A 14,450-nucleotide genomic window follows, 5' to 3' on the forward strand; every position below is an offset into this window, starting at 1 on the left:
TATCAGTCACTGTCTGGGTTTCTAACTCCCCGATCAAGTGCCTTCTATTCAAAATAATACCATATGTGGCTAAGCTATACGTATTACGCGTCCCTGGAAGCGACATGAAAAACTTTATTTTTTTTATTTCCGAGATAAAAATTACCTCGAAATACAAATTATCACGAGATAACAGTTATCTCTAAAAATTATCTCGAGATAACTGTTATCTCGGGCAAAAAAAAAATAAAGTCATGCATGTCATATCCAAAAAATAAACACATGCATGTCACTTCCAGGGCTCCGTAGTTCTCCACTGAATTTCTGCTCCAGTTCGCAACGTTGAAGCATTCTGCGGTAGACCTTACACCCCATTATTGGCCCACCACTTTCTTTCCTTGGATCGCTCCACCATGTATCGTAACTGGCAGGTGGAGGGAGTTCAGGCAGTTACTTCTCAACTTTGGTTAACAATAATTCGTACCACCAGAGGACTCTGTTGCATCAAAACACGTTTTCTCTAATAGCAAATGCGTCGTCATAACTAAGAATTATCTGGCACCACTCAATTTAAAAGTTATCTCATAGTAAGACCGAGCCAGAGCTGCTGAAAAGTCTTTGTTTGTACTACTGACGAATTAAGTAGAACTGATGTGACTTTTACCTTGCAGAAAAGGTCAATAAATATAACAGGAGAAAAATAAATTATATGTTTTAGTAAAAGGTTTAAACATATTTTTAAAATAGTCTGTGGACCTGTTGGCTCATAGAGTCCTGGAGCCTTTTCAGTTTTGTAAGAGACCAGTCTTTCCTGATGTCACATGGCCAGAGCATGTGGGCCAAGCGTCACCACCATCAGGCATCAGCCACGAGATCACAGGGGAAGAACAACATGGGGGAATCAACAAAGAGCATCTCATGGAGAAACTGGGCTAATCAGCTTGTTAGTTAAGGATCCTGAATTTGACTAATTCCATTTTCAATTTTGAAGTGTTACTTAACAACTATAGCTTGAGACATCTGGACTGTGTACTGACACAGTTAAAGTCATCGGATGATACTTAAAAAAAAAAAAAAGAGTAACAGAGTAACAGAGTAACTTTTTCCTTGGAGGGCTACCCACCCCCCACATCCCTCCCTGCTTTGGATGATCATCTCTGGTGCTCAGTAAGGTCTTTGTTCGCAAAAGCATCCCTCACATTGCTCCATGCCTGAGTGGCGACACAGCCAACAAGCACTGAGGAAAACTGAAGACGTGTTGAACACATAGCTGGAATTGATTCATGGTGAGTAAGTGAAATGTTTGATCGTCATAATTATTGCCTTGTAATGGTCTGATAATGTTTTTGTTTGCTATAGGTCCACAAATGCCCATGTGTACTTAACTGGACAGTGCTAGGTGCTTAATTCTGATACTGTATGAGAATTCATTCCAGTTGTGGCAACCGTTTGTCCAGGACTGAAACTAGAGAGCCCTGAGGGTTACCTGAGCTGAAGAAGGGATGGCACTCCGAAGACCACCTGCTCACCCACAAAGACCTTCTGCTATAAGGAGATCAGGAGACCAGTCTTACTGGGACAGTTTAATGTCTGAAGGGGAGCCGGGCTATCGATGTCGTCCATCTCACTCAAACAGACCCCAAAGTGCTATTGAGGGAGGCCAGTTGGACGGTTGGCTGGAGCAACTGTACAGGATGCAGAGCAATCAGATTTCAGGGCTCAGCAGTCGGACCTCCTCCACAACAACCTTGGACAGAGAGCCAAGTGGATCTACTGCGAGACCACAAATTGCCCCTTCATTCAAAAGGGGCTCTCTTTCATGTGGGACGCCAAGTCACTGCGCAAGCTCATTGGGCAGCCAGGAGTCCCTCCAAACTGGGTTTTGCTCTTCAGCAGATCGCAGAGGAAGCTGGGAGAGAGCGCATATCGCAGAGGCCCCTAACAAGGTGCAGACTCAGTTCAGCAATCTGTCCCCGGTGAAAATCGGTTGGCTGCCAATCCAAAGACGAGTGATGAAGGTTTCCGGTGCCAGTGACCAATCTTCGGATGTCTCTCCTGGTCTGGTAAGAACGTCACTTCCACTGTCTGAAAGTTTTACAAACACAGTGGCAATGCAGTAGTGTGGGCATTTCTAGGGTGACCATATATGGGGCATGAGGTTGAGGAATAGGACTCTGGTGATAGTTCAGTGTAGTTCATAGTCACAGGGAAGTAATACTCGATTACTGTATAAGTGAGCAAACTGATTTTCTGAGTTAAGAGTCGTGGTTAGGTGAGGAATGACCAGCTGGGTGGTTGTGGTTAACAACAATGGCTATGTAGTTGATGATCATGAGTTCCAATCCCTGAGGTAGCAAATGTGGACGATTGCCGAAAACAGCATATGGACTGATGTGAATTAGAAAGATAAAATTAAAATCATGAATCACAGTATTCCATTATTGTTTTTTCAGTTCTATTAGTCAACTTCATTAACTTATAGTGTTTGGACATTTTGCATGGGATTGACAGTGAAACATCCAGAGGGTTATATTGAGTGGACCTGTTTGTAAGCCTGCCAGTGTGAAATTGATTTCCTTTGGAAGGTTCCAAAGTGACATTTAGTATGAGACTGCACTCCTTTTCTCCATTCTAGCTGGTGAAACTTGTAGCACAGGCAGTGTTGGGTTAGTGTGTGTGTTTTCGTTGAATCTGTAATCCTCTGGGGCTGCGCCATTCTATGTTCTAGACACAGATTAGGGTCTAACAGAAAAGTGCTTTGTAACAGGAGTGATGTTAGACACAGACAGCCATTTGTTGTCAAGTCTCGGCCGTCCAGGGAGTAATCGAAGCTACTGCAACATCTTTTAGAAAAAGCCTTACTCTGCAGAAACTCACCACACATTTTTTTTTACAAAGGTTTACAACTCAATTTGAACTGTAACACCAGAGACTGAGCTTCGTGCTCTGATAGTGATAGCATACCAATGTACAGCCAAATTAATTGGACTGTGTTGTCCAGTGTGAACTGATGAAATAACTTCAGAATTGAGTGTATGCGGCAGAGAGACCATACTCCACTGACATACAACGCTCCCTGGGTGAAGAGGGACTCTGGCATTGTTATGGTTATGCAATTCCACCTCAGGTTGAAATTCTTGCGCTCCCAAGATGAAAAACCTGTTTACTTTTATTTTGTAATGAACAACGTTAGCTTATTCAAAGGCCTTTAATTTTGAATTTAAAAATAATGAGCTTATGATGACTGGAATGGACATAATAAAGATTAATAAAAATTGAGTGGCAACATAACCTGTTGTCACTCAATTGGATATTTGTTGGATAGAAATGCGAGGTAGAGGTAGGTGCCTATATCTTTACATTAAGCCAAAATTGGAGGTTTTATCGCCTAACAAAGATTAGATTATATTTGTCATAAGTCATAAGCTACGATCTATATATATAAACGCATCTGCATTAGTTGCACTTAGTATACAACTGCTCCAAAAGTAAAGGGAACACTCCAACAACACAATGTAACTCCAAGTTAGTCACACTTGAAGTGTGAAATCAAACTCTCCACTTAGGAAGCAGCACTGTTTGACAATCAATTTCACACTCTGTTGTTCAGACGGGGTAGACATAAACATTTGGAAATCACAGGCAAGACCCCCCCAATAAAGGAGTGGCTCTGCAAATGGTGACCACAGACCACTTCTCATTTCCGATGCTTTCTGGCTGATGTTTTGGTCACTTTTGACTGCTGGCGCTGCTTTCACTGTCGTGGTAGCTTGAGACAGAGTGAGACGAGTGGCTCAGGTAGTGCAGCTCATCCAGGACGGCACATCAATGCCAGCTGTGGCAAGAAGGTTTGTTGTGTGTCAGTATAGTGTCCAGAGCATGGAGGTGTTACCAGGAGACAGGCCAGTACATCAGGAGACATGGAGAGCGCTGTAGGAGGGCAACCACCCAGCAGCAGGACCGCTACCTCTGTCTTTGTAGAATGAGGATCAGGAGGAGCAGAGCCCTCCAGCAGGCCACCAATGTGCATGTATCTACTCAAACGGTCAGAAACTACACGAGGATGGTACCAAGGCCTCAGGACGTCCACAGGTGGGGTTTGTGCTTCCATCCCAACAGGACGGCATTTGCCAGAGAACACCACGTTTGGCAAATTCACACTGCGCCCTGTGCTCTTCACGGATGAAAGCAGGTTCACACTGCGCACACGTGACAGATGTGGCAGAGTCTGGAGAGGCCGTGGAGAACATTCTTCTGTCTGCAACATCTTCCTGTATAACTATAACTTTGGCAGTGGGTCAGTCATGGTGTGGGGTGGTGTTTCTTTGGAGGGCATTTGCTCTCCTGAGGTACCGAGATGAGATCCTCAGACTCCCTGTGAGACCAGATTGCAGTTGGCCTTGGGTTCCTCCTGTTGCTAGACAATACTAGACCTCATGTGGCTGGAGTGTGTCAGAATTTCCTGCAAGACATCACTTGGCCACTTTACCTTTTAAAGTATTTTGTTGAATTGAATCTATCTAAAAATATAATCAGGTAATTTTCTTTCAACAGGTCAAACTGAAGCAACCCATCACTCCTATGATACAAATTGGGCGTGCAACAAACAGCATATGTCAAGGTTGGTCCATTAAAACTGCTGTACTTTACTCAACATTCTCAAGCGCTTTACTTTCACCAAACTATGGTATCGTAAATATAGTTTACTGTAAGGATTTCGGCAATAAAGTTGTTGGTAAAACCAAATTCACAGGCAGTGAATGTATTCCACACAAAAACAAAATTGCTCAAAGCTTGTATTGACTTTGGCCTGTGGTAGAACAACAAACACGAGCATCAGGAAGCCTCTGGGTGAAGAGAGTGTGAATAAAAACTAATTTCAAGGATGACAGGCCGCACGTGTTTACCTGTCCCTAATCAGCCCACTGCAGCAGTGTTGTCCTTGTAGTCGGGCAAACACAGTGTCCGTCTGGATGAGTCAATCAAATGCCAAATGTAACAATAGCTAACCTTTGCTTTTGGCCATGGCTGAATTAGAGGTGAAAAAAAGAAAAGCACGAAAATCAGAGTTGATGGACACAGGACTCAAAAGATACATAATGATAACTGAAGGAGAGGAGCTCGGTTAATCTTTCCACATGGCCGACCAACACTGGGATTCAGCAGAGGTGTGACTTGTCTGCGTTGTGTTTCCTTGTTAGCGGAGTACAACGCAGAAGACTCAAACAGCAATATGATCAGACGTGGTCGACAGACCCTGTACATTTTGACAGACAATAAGACAAGCCTATGGTAATGAGAATTGCTACATGCTAAGCCAGATGTGGCTTAAAAAAGGGCCACGCCAAGTTTGGATGATTTGACAGTCAGTAGCACCACATGTTAAGCCATCCTCTCACAACTGGTCAGTTGGTGGGCCAGATGCCTCCTGGAGACCTTTATGTCTGTCTGAGTCTAAACATGGAGAGCCGTACGGCACTAACTGGGTCTCATTTCAATGAAGTGAAATAGTGAAGTCAATATCTATGCTATTAAGTTATATATCAGGGTGAGGGTCTGTTTGTTTATTCATTTGTTTGGAAACGATGCACATATCAAATCATTGGGCTAACTTGGAAATGATTTGATTTTGGTGGTGTTCTGTAGGTTCGTGTGGATTTATAAACATAAAGAACTCCCTATTTATTTTTACCGTGAAGAAATGCACATCACATGATGGTCGCATGACCATTTCAGTTAAAACAAGCAGAAACTGGACATTTTGATTCAATAAAAGACAACATACAATTGCCTCACAGTAATAAATCATCTTTCACGTGGTTAAGGTGACAAAGTTTGGATTGATCAAGCGTATGAGTGTTTCTCATTCACTCCATGAAGATTAGCCTCTTCTTCACTTCTCTCATGTGTCTTATTGGTACTCCGTAGCGCTAGTGCCATCTGCTGTCCGTTTGAATGTCTAACTCAAAAGATGATGAAATATGTGGAGGGTTAATGATTTTGGGTTTTACAAATGTTCTACATTGTTTTATTGTCCATTCTATTAAACCACCTTATGATGTGGGAGTTTGGGAATTCATCAACAATGCCTGTTTTATTTATAAGCCATAGACAAAATAATGCGTTTGTCCTGTTTTGTTTCTCCTCTTGATGGATGATAGAATTATAGAATCTAGGTTTCATTCATTTGGAGTTGGGTTTTGGCATGTCCAACTTCATAGGGAAAAGTGCTAATAATGGGCAGAAATTATAAGATTGGCCGTTCACTCTGCTTTTTTCAAGACAAAATCTTGACCGCACTATATGCACTGTTTCATAAGAAATATCACATAATGATTAATAATTGAAAAATGTCATTAGAATGTCAGCAATGTTAGCCCACTGAGGTTTCTGACAGTGTTGAACTTCTTGTGCTTGTTGATGATGCTGTGGACTGTTGACACAGGGAGATCAGACTGCTTTGATATGACCATGTCACCTTTTCTTCTGATGCTCCTTCGGTCGCTAGCAAAGTGCGCGGCCATAGTGGACTGCATGAGTGCAGAACAAATGTAACTTAGCTGCTTGACTCAGCACTTTCGTCACCGTGGCAAACGAGACCTCATGACCTCATGTCGACCTAATGACCAGCATGTCGACCGGGATTAACAAAGTTTACTTTCCATTATAGATTTTTTTTTGTCAATCGCACTGAACAGAAGCACGTGGCAATACCAGCATATTTGGCACTGGTTGACTTCTAAGTACGGCCATGTTAGTGTCAATAAGTTAGTGTCAATAAGTCAGCTTTTATTTAGAATTATTGAATTTTATTTGGTATATATATATATATATATATATACACACATCACTAACACTGATATGTACATATCAGTGACATTTCCTGGCTCTCAAAACAAAACTGCACCTTGTGTGATCCTGACAAGTTTAAAGTGCACTTCACCTAAGCAGTTCCATTAAGTAAATATGTAGTTGATCACCTTTTAAACAGAACACCTCATCTACATTAACATTCCAATCACTCTTTCTTTTTTTTCTTTTTAAGAGCGGTGTTGTCACCACCTAAGTAGCTTTCAACAGGCAGTTGGCGCTAGATCTTGTGAATTTATGAGCCCTCGGACATGCAACCCGATTTTCCCTCAGTTAACACTCAGCCACATTGGGTTGCTCATCCTAGCTCTGCTTTGAATGAAAAAAAAAAGGTATTTCAGTACAGGCTCACCTTCAAGCAGGCGAATCCTGCACTTGATCCGTGGGTTGATTATTTTTAAACGCAAAGAAGGTGATAAGTGACAGCAGACGTACATCTCCTAAGAAGCATCTTGATGTTTTTCAGAGTTAAAAACAATTTGCAAAGTGATGTTATTTTTACCTGCGTCTTGTTTTTTGCACTTAAAAACACCTTATTAGCTGCAAGTGATGGACCTGTCGCCCTGGAAACAGCGGCAGGAGGAAATACTTTCTGGCCAGTTACTGGGGGAGATATAGTCACCAACTGTTGGGGTTTCAAGCGTTTCATGTGGGTGTGGAGAAATGGCTCTGAGGCCGGTTTGCAGAGTCACGTGTCAACATTCATTATTGACATTGTCAATATTGCCATGCAGTTAAAGGAACACAACATGTAGGAGGTGGTTTTAACAGGATCGTGCCTGTGGTTGTTTTGCCTCGATACATAGGTACTGAGGTGGGGAGAAGTGACTCCAGACACGGCGCCACTAGTGGAAGGACATGGCTGACACCGGATCAAGGATCTACTATAGTTAAACAGGTAAATGTCTGCATCCTCTTTCTCCTCCTCTTTGCCTAACATCCTGCTGCAAACGGCAAGAAGAGCTTTACACTTGAGCTTTTTGGTTTATTTTTCGGGGCAAGGATGAATTCAAAATTTGTCTCGTATCTGTCAGGGACTTAATACACACGTTATTACCTAGAAGAAACATTCATCTATGGCAACTATGGCACTCCATATCTGATGGTCAACCACAGACCAACATATCTCACATTTTGCAAAATGTAATGTGGAGCAATAATGAGCTGTGTGAAGGCTTTTGATGATACTTTGCCTTAGCATTGGTAAGAAATACTCGTATTAGTATTGATCAAATGTAATGTCATATTATAAAAAGTTTCAGTGTATGTTGTCTTATAATGACAAGATTGAACAAAACTTTTTTTGCTGTGCCGTTATTGAAGGGTTTGGGGCTTGCACAAGCAGATGCAATCTTTGTGGTTATAGCTTTTCGTTCGTATCAAAGATAGAGCCTGATTGTTATTCAGAGGGGGGTCAGTCACACTGTGTGCTGGATGATGCCTTTGGTGCAGCTAAAACGTCTTCAGTGTCGTACACAGGGGTAGTCATCTGACTTCAGAAAAAACAGCGAGGCCTTAAGGGACAGTAATGGCAGCTGATCTGTGACTAAAATATAACATCAGACGGCACCGTTGCTCTCTTTTCTCCATTCATCACCTAATAAGCAGATGACAGGATGGAGGGTAGGATTGTGTATCATTTCTTTTATTGTCAAGATTAATAGCTGAACAGCCCACTTGAGACATTAGCGACAACACAAGGGTGCGATGAAGTTCACATGCATAATTAAGACCATTTATCACATTAAATCTCCTTTATCCACAGGTGCCAGAGAAGCAATGCTCTACTTATCATGAAGTCAACAAACCTGTGGGTTGGCAAGCTCTGAGGAGAGGCTTTAAAATCAGCCGACAGCCAAGTGTCACAACAGCCAGTCCAGCTGCAGCGTCCAGTTTAGACCAGCAGAAGGAGCGTCAGTGTACAGACGAACCCAACAAGTCCCCTGCCCTCCTGCAGTCACCAGTTAGTCCAGTGTCACAGACATCTCTCCGCAGTGGTCAGCCGTTAAGAGCTACGGGTCCAGTTTGTGTGTCCAACAGCGGCTCAGCTGTGACTACCATTGTACCCCAACGCAAAGGCAGTTTCTCCTCCATCACCATTAGTTCAAGAAAGGTCAGCCGATCAGCCAGTCTACCTGGATCGGACAGCTCTTGCTATAAAAACTCAGATTCTAATTCCCAGAAGTTCACCATGCAGAGAAATGCTACCATAGTTAAAGTGACGGAGCAAAGGACCATTGAGGAAAGAGTTCCACCACTGAATTCTTTGGACACAGTGGTTCAGAGAAGAAAGGCAACTATAATCAAAGTGACCGAGCACAGGGAAAGCTACAGTCCAGCCAGCGGTAGAAATGGTACCAGGCACCCTGCCTACAGACACAGCTATACAGAAGGCAGCCACAACAATATACAGAGTAATGCTGCAGTACCGTATCACAGAGTGGACTTCTCAGAGAAGTCAAGCGACTCTGTAGCACCATACTCCCCAGGGCTGGTAAAAAACAGTGACCGACTGCACACATCCACCATCAGTGTTTTTGTCAACAACCCTCCGGCAATCGCTGCACCAGTAAGAGAAGTCACTCCAAGCCCAATGAGATCAGCAAGACCTGCTAGCTGCTACGGCAGTGTGTTGGAGCCACAAACCGAGCATGGTAAACATCCTCTTGTCAGGAAATGGAGCTTTGAAGCCCCTGAAGTTACAAGCAATCCTGAGAACCCTGGAAGAAATTTTGTCAAATCTGAAGCGAGTCCAGTGGTGGTCGACGGAACCTCCACTTACCAACGTGACAAACCATTCTTACCTCAGACAGATGACGTGCTGAAGAGATCATCTCCAAACCTGACTCCTGTCAAGGTTTCAGGTCGGTTCTTCCAACACTCATTCTGTGTACACAAAGGCTTGTCTATAAACAATTCTTGTGTTTGTTTGTCAGTGAGGTCATGCAAGACGGCTTTCAACTTCATCTTTGGCGGGTCACATTCATTTCAGTTCTGATTTGCACAATACAAAATACATAGATAATGAAATCATGACGGAATTACTGCTCCAGATGAATATTGCTTTTTGTTTTGGGCAGCTCAAAAACTAGGAATTCTGACCCTCCTGCGCATGGACTGAAGACCAAAATTTGTATTAATCAATGTTGATGGTGGGTCTGGTATCTAAAAGTGGAATGTCTGTTTGACGCCCAGAATTCTTCTGATGCCACGAGAGCATGTTATACATTTCCTTTTTGAAATATGAAGTGATTTTTAGAGAATGGAAACTATCGTGTTGAACTTTCCATCAGCTTAACCATGAGACATAATGTAAGACACCAGCATCAATTTCACCACTTCACAATCACAACACAAAATACAGATCAAAACCACAATGCAAGATTGGAAGAGATAGGTGTCAAACCTGTTGTATTTATTCATTTCTGAAGCCTCTCATTGTGGGTTTGATAAGTTTGAAACACTCTTTGTGTGTTGTCATCTCTGCGTGTTCTTCTGTCACATTCATTAGCAGTGTCAATAAGCCACCGAGGCTGAAGAATATCTTTTTAAGTTAGCCTTTAATGTAGTCAAGCTCAAAGTGAAAGTCCCTCTCCGTGAGGGGGTATGAAAGTCAACATTATTATTATCTATTTTCTCTTTCAGATCCCCAAACACCTCAGTCTCCAGAGGACATTCTTGCCCTCAATGCGGCAGCTGTCATCGCCAGTATCAAACAGCTCAGCAGTCAGAGGAAGAAAACAAATCTGATCAGTTCTGAGAGGGACTCCAACGCATCGCCCAGGGGAAATATTGGTATCATTGCTCCCACATTCCCTCAGAAGTCCCATTAACTAAATCCACCACCATCACCGGAGCTCCATGCATGAGTTTCTAATCTCTTACTAAATCAATAAAGATTGAATTCTTCCTGCATGCCGTGCCTTTTTGGAATCCTACATTGCGTGTTGTTTTTCTGCATTCTCTGATGACAGTGCTAGTTCAGGCATGTTAAACCAAAATCAGGTGCCAGTGTGATTCAATTTGATTTCCCTGTAGTGACACATGAGGGGAAATGTGTGAAGATCCAGCAAAGTCAGGCCCAGAGACGTCTGCCTCACGCTACATTTGTACCCCTGAACAATCAAAGCTCGGGTGAAACTCTCTCTCTCCAGGTGAGTCTGGGGTCAAGCAGGATAATTGGACCAACATGTCATTGCTGTATTGAACATCTTTCCTGACATGCAGCAGTAACTGCTAATTACTGCTTAAAGAGTTGTTGAACAAAGGTGAATGCAAGGATGATGTTACTGTGCCACACTTCCTCTATGCAGAGGTGCAACAAATCAATGACAGGCGAGGGGGCGGGGCCTATTTCTGTGCCCCACAAGTGAACACCTTCATTTTGATCCCACTGCAGCATACTTCTCTCTAAAAAATAAAACAGGGCAAGTTCAGAGAGGAGATAGAATAACAATGACAATAACAACCTACAATCTACAGTTTACAATTAAAACACACAGTGGAATACTGGAGCGATTGTACCTGTCAATTTGTCTCTCTGATTGTGGCAGCAGAGTTTGCAGGTTTGAATGGCTGCCATGAAAAAACTTGAATGTGATTTTAGATAGTTTGCCTTTGGCTTCCTTTTCTCCGAGTGTTTGCACTTAGTCACACCACTTTTCTCTAGATACGTTCCATTCATGTTTGGCTGATGACAGCATGATCGATACCCAGAATCCACCAGGGGACATGTCAACTATCCACTTTGTAAATGAAAATGAAGTAATATCATCTCAGTGAGAGTAGTCAGTCATATAGCAGAGTATTTCATTCAGTATTTTAAACCCATCTGTATAATTCTTGACTAAATGTTTACGTTATTACAAGGTTATTATGGTTAATGAAAACTAACTGAGAAAAATGAAAACTAGAATTGTAAATCATTCTTGTTCGCTGATATAAAATAAATAAAAATGAAAGTTTTTCATAAAGAGATAATTGAAACTATATTGTTTGTGAACCAAGCCTGACTGGACTGTAGCAGTCTGCATGAGTGGCCTGCATATAACTCAGTGTTTATGAAAAAACTAAGTTCCACAACCGCTCCACAAGCCCTCCCGATGGTCTGCCACTGTAGCCTACAGACAGCTAGACCGACCTGGCACAATGTTCTGGAAATGTCCAGCCTCTGGTGAAGGAGTAGCTTGGGGTTCGCTCTCAAGTGTGTGAAGGGTCAAATAGCATTCAATGAAGTAGTAGATCAGTTAGGGTGCCGAATGTGCAGGACACAGTATAAGTATTTTCTGAGGACAGAGTGCAAGCTGACTTTTGCTCCTCCCTTAAATCCATGTTGAGAGATGTAGCAGTTGAAGTGGGAAAATTTGTCAAGTGATGACACACATTGACAGGTTGCCAATCTATGACAAGGCACATACAAACCGACAACCACTCACTCAACCATTTAGAGTCATCCACAATCCCCTGACTTTATTTGGATACGGGGAGGAACTGCCTCATGCTGGATTTAAACACACAACATTCTTAATATGAGGCAGCGCTACCAACCTATCCACCATGTTGCCTGTCCTATTACTTTGTTAATACAAGTATTGGAGAGGCAGCAAGCCATTTACCAGCAGAGTGAACCAATTTGAGTGAGTCCAGCTCATAAATATTTTTGGCACATTTACTCTCAAATCTCTACAGGAAGCTCTGAGGAGGTCCAGACCTCACTTCATCACCCGCTCCCAGACCAGAGTCCAGAAGGTGGAGCGACGTGCACAAGAGAGGAGGGAGCGAGCCAAGATGGCCAAGCCCCAAAGGAAGTGGGAGCGCCATGCCAGGACCCCCTCCCTCCATGGTAGTGAGGCAGTGGTCATGTTTGGCAGTTTTTCAGAGGAAAATAACAGACCACACACAACCTTAAATTGAGTGAAATGAAACAAGGCCAGTAAATCAATATTTCATAAGATTATTACACCTGTATTCAATTGAAGAATCCAACATTGAAACAGAAACTAAAAACTAATTTTACTGTGAAGTTAAAGTCTGTTACAGTCATTTTTGATAGCTGCTGGTAACTAGTGAGTAACCCTCATGTACCATGAGGCTCTTCTGTCAGTGTTCAGATCCAGCTGCAGCACACCAGTGTTTTTTGTAGTGCACTCTGTCCCCTACTGACATTTTCAGATACTACACCCAAGGCACTTGAAACTGGAAGCCTCTGTATTTCTACTCAGACATAGTATCTTCTAGAGATTTCCACCGAAATCTGTATTGACTTGTTTGTTTATTTAAGCTATTGTCCGGAAGCCTACAGAAGCAACCATGAAGCCAGTTCAGTTCACATCCACCTGGTGAGTCAAAGCTCTTTTTTTTCTTTTCATTTTCACCCAAACTGTCCATGTGCAAACAGGTCAGCCATTTCTGACTTAGTGATTCTGATTCTGCCCTGAAAACTAATAGCTCTAATCATAAAGAAGAACTGTGTAGGCAAGTCACTTTGAAAGAACTGAAAATGTATGTGATGGGAAGTGCAACAAAAAGTCAAAAGTCATATTTGTTGGGACAGACATTCTGGTCCTAGTAACAAAGGCGGGAATCACCATCCCTCCTGGTAAAATTTATCTAACACTGGTGCACACTCAGACACCTATGCCTGTATATCCGACATCTCCAGAGAGAAAAAGCTCTTTCCTCCACTTTTGTTTTGTTTTCCTGCTCCACTTTGGGTTTGTTTTTCCTCCTGGCAGATCCACTTATTGATTATGTCAAAATGAAAGTAGAAGAAGAATAAAGGTGTCTGCGTGAGAAATGTGTTCTGCAATGTTGTAACTTTGTACTTCTTTTTTCGTTTGTTTTAAATGCATTAAAATCTTTCAGGACACGTGAAGACTGCAATAAGAAGTCAGAGGAGGAGAAAGAGAAGAAGAAGAATGAAGCACTTTTGAACAGCAGACAGCGAATAGAGATGTTCAAAAAGGTGATTCTGCAATTAATACAGCGCCATTGTTTTTCTGAATGTGCACTTTTTACAGAAGAGAAGCTCAATATAACCCCATTCACATTTCTCAAGGTGTTCACTTCTGTATTCACGAGTGGAACTTGAGTTACCAGGGGAAGCGAGAAAGCTGTTTGTACTGTACCGTGACCTGACTCTGAAGGCATAGTAGGGTTGTAGTAGTGGGGACATAATCATGAACCCGTGCAAGCTGCTGTTAAATTGAATTAAATGTGCATGTAGGTTTTCAGTTCAGGCAACCGAATGTTAAAATAGCCTACATATAAAAGTATAAAGGTAAGGCCTATAATGTACAACTGTCATGTTTATTACCTCAAAAGTTGCTAAGAAAAGTCTTTGTGGCTCCACTTCATCAACCTCGAAGTATTTTTTAAAACTATAATGAATAAAAATAAGATATGGAAATTGGCATCATAAGCTTTAAGGTGTCATTGCACTTTTGTATTTAACAATGTGATTTGAATGTTGTCATGAAATCCAAAATTTGTCTGCATCACACGATGTAGAACCTATGAAAGACATTCAAGCAAGATTCCTCAAGCAAGCGTTTTGTATAAGGCCCTACAGTTGTCTAGGACAAACACATCCTCTGTTGGAA

General features: G+C 42.2%; 1 protein-coding gene across 1 annotated transcript; it reads left to right on the forward strand.

Moving 5' to 3' along the window:
* Positions 1-1,673: 1,673 nt before the first annotated feature.
* LOC128758239 (uncharacterized) lies at positions 1,674-10,687 on the forward strand. The gene is made up of 5 exons (XM_053864235.1): positions 1,674-2,042; positions 4,534-4,600; positions 7,656-7,747; positions 8,615-9,713; positions 10,495-10,687. The coding sequence occupies exons 1-5, from the start codon at positions 1,674-1,676 to the stop codon at positions 10,680-10,682; spliced, it is 1,815 nt and encodes a 604-aa protein (XP_053720210.1). The 3' UTR covers positions 10,683-10,687.
* Positions 10,688-14,450: the final 3,763 nt, after the last annotated feature.

The sequence above is a fragment of the Synchiropus splendidus genome, chromosome 1, assembly GCF_027744825.2.
Source record: "Synchiropus splendidus isolate RoL2022-P1 chromosome 1, RoL_Sspl_1.0, whole genome shotgun sequence".
NCBI classification, from domain to species: Eukaryota; Metazoa; Chordata; class Actinopteri; order Syngnathiformes; family Callionymidae; genus Synchiropus; species Synchiropus splendidus.

Bases quoted from the DNA above. Each gene is read 5' to 3' on its own strand.
- LOC128758239 (XM_053864235.1), top strand. From the start codon at position 1,674: ATGCAGAGCAATCAGATTTCAGGGCTCAGCAGTCGGACCTCCTCCACA. The intron at 2,043-4,533 runs GTAAGAACGTCA...TTCTTTCAACAG, and splicing joins CGGATGTCTCTCCTGGTCTG to GTCAAACTGAAGCAACCCAT. The intron at 7,748-8,614 runs GTAAATGTCTGC...CTTTATCCACAG, and splicing joins GATCTACTATAGTTAAACAG to GTGCCAGAGAAGCAATGCTC.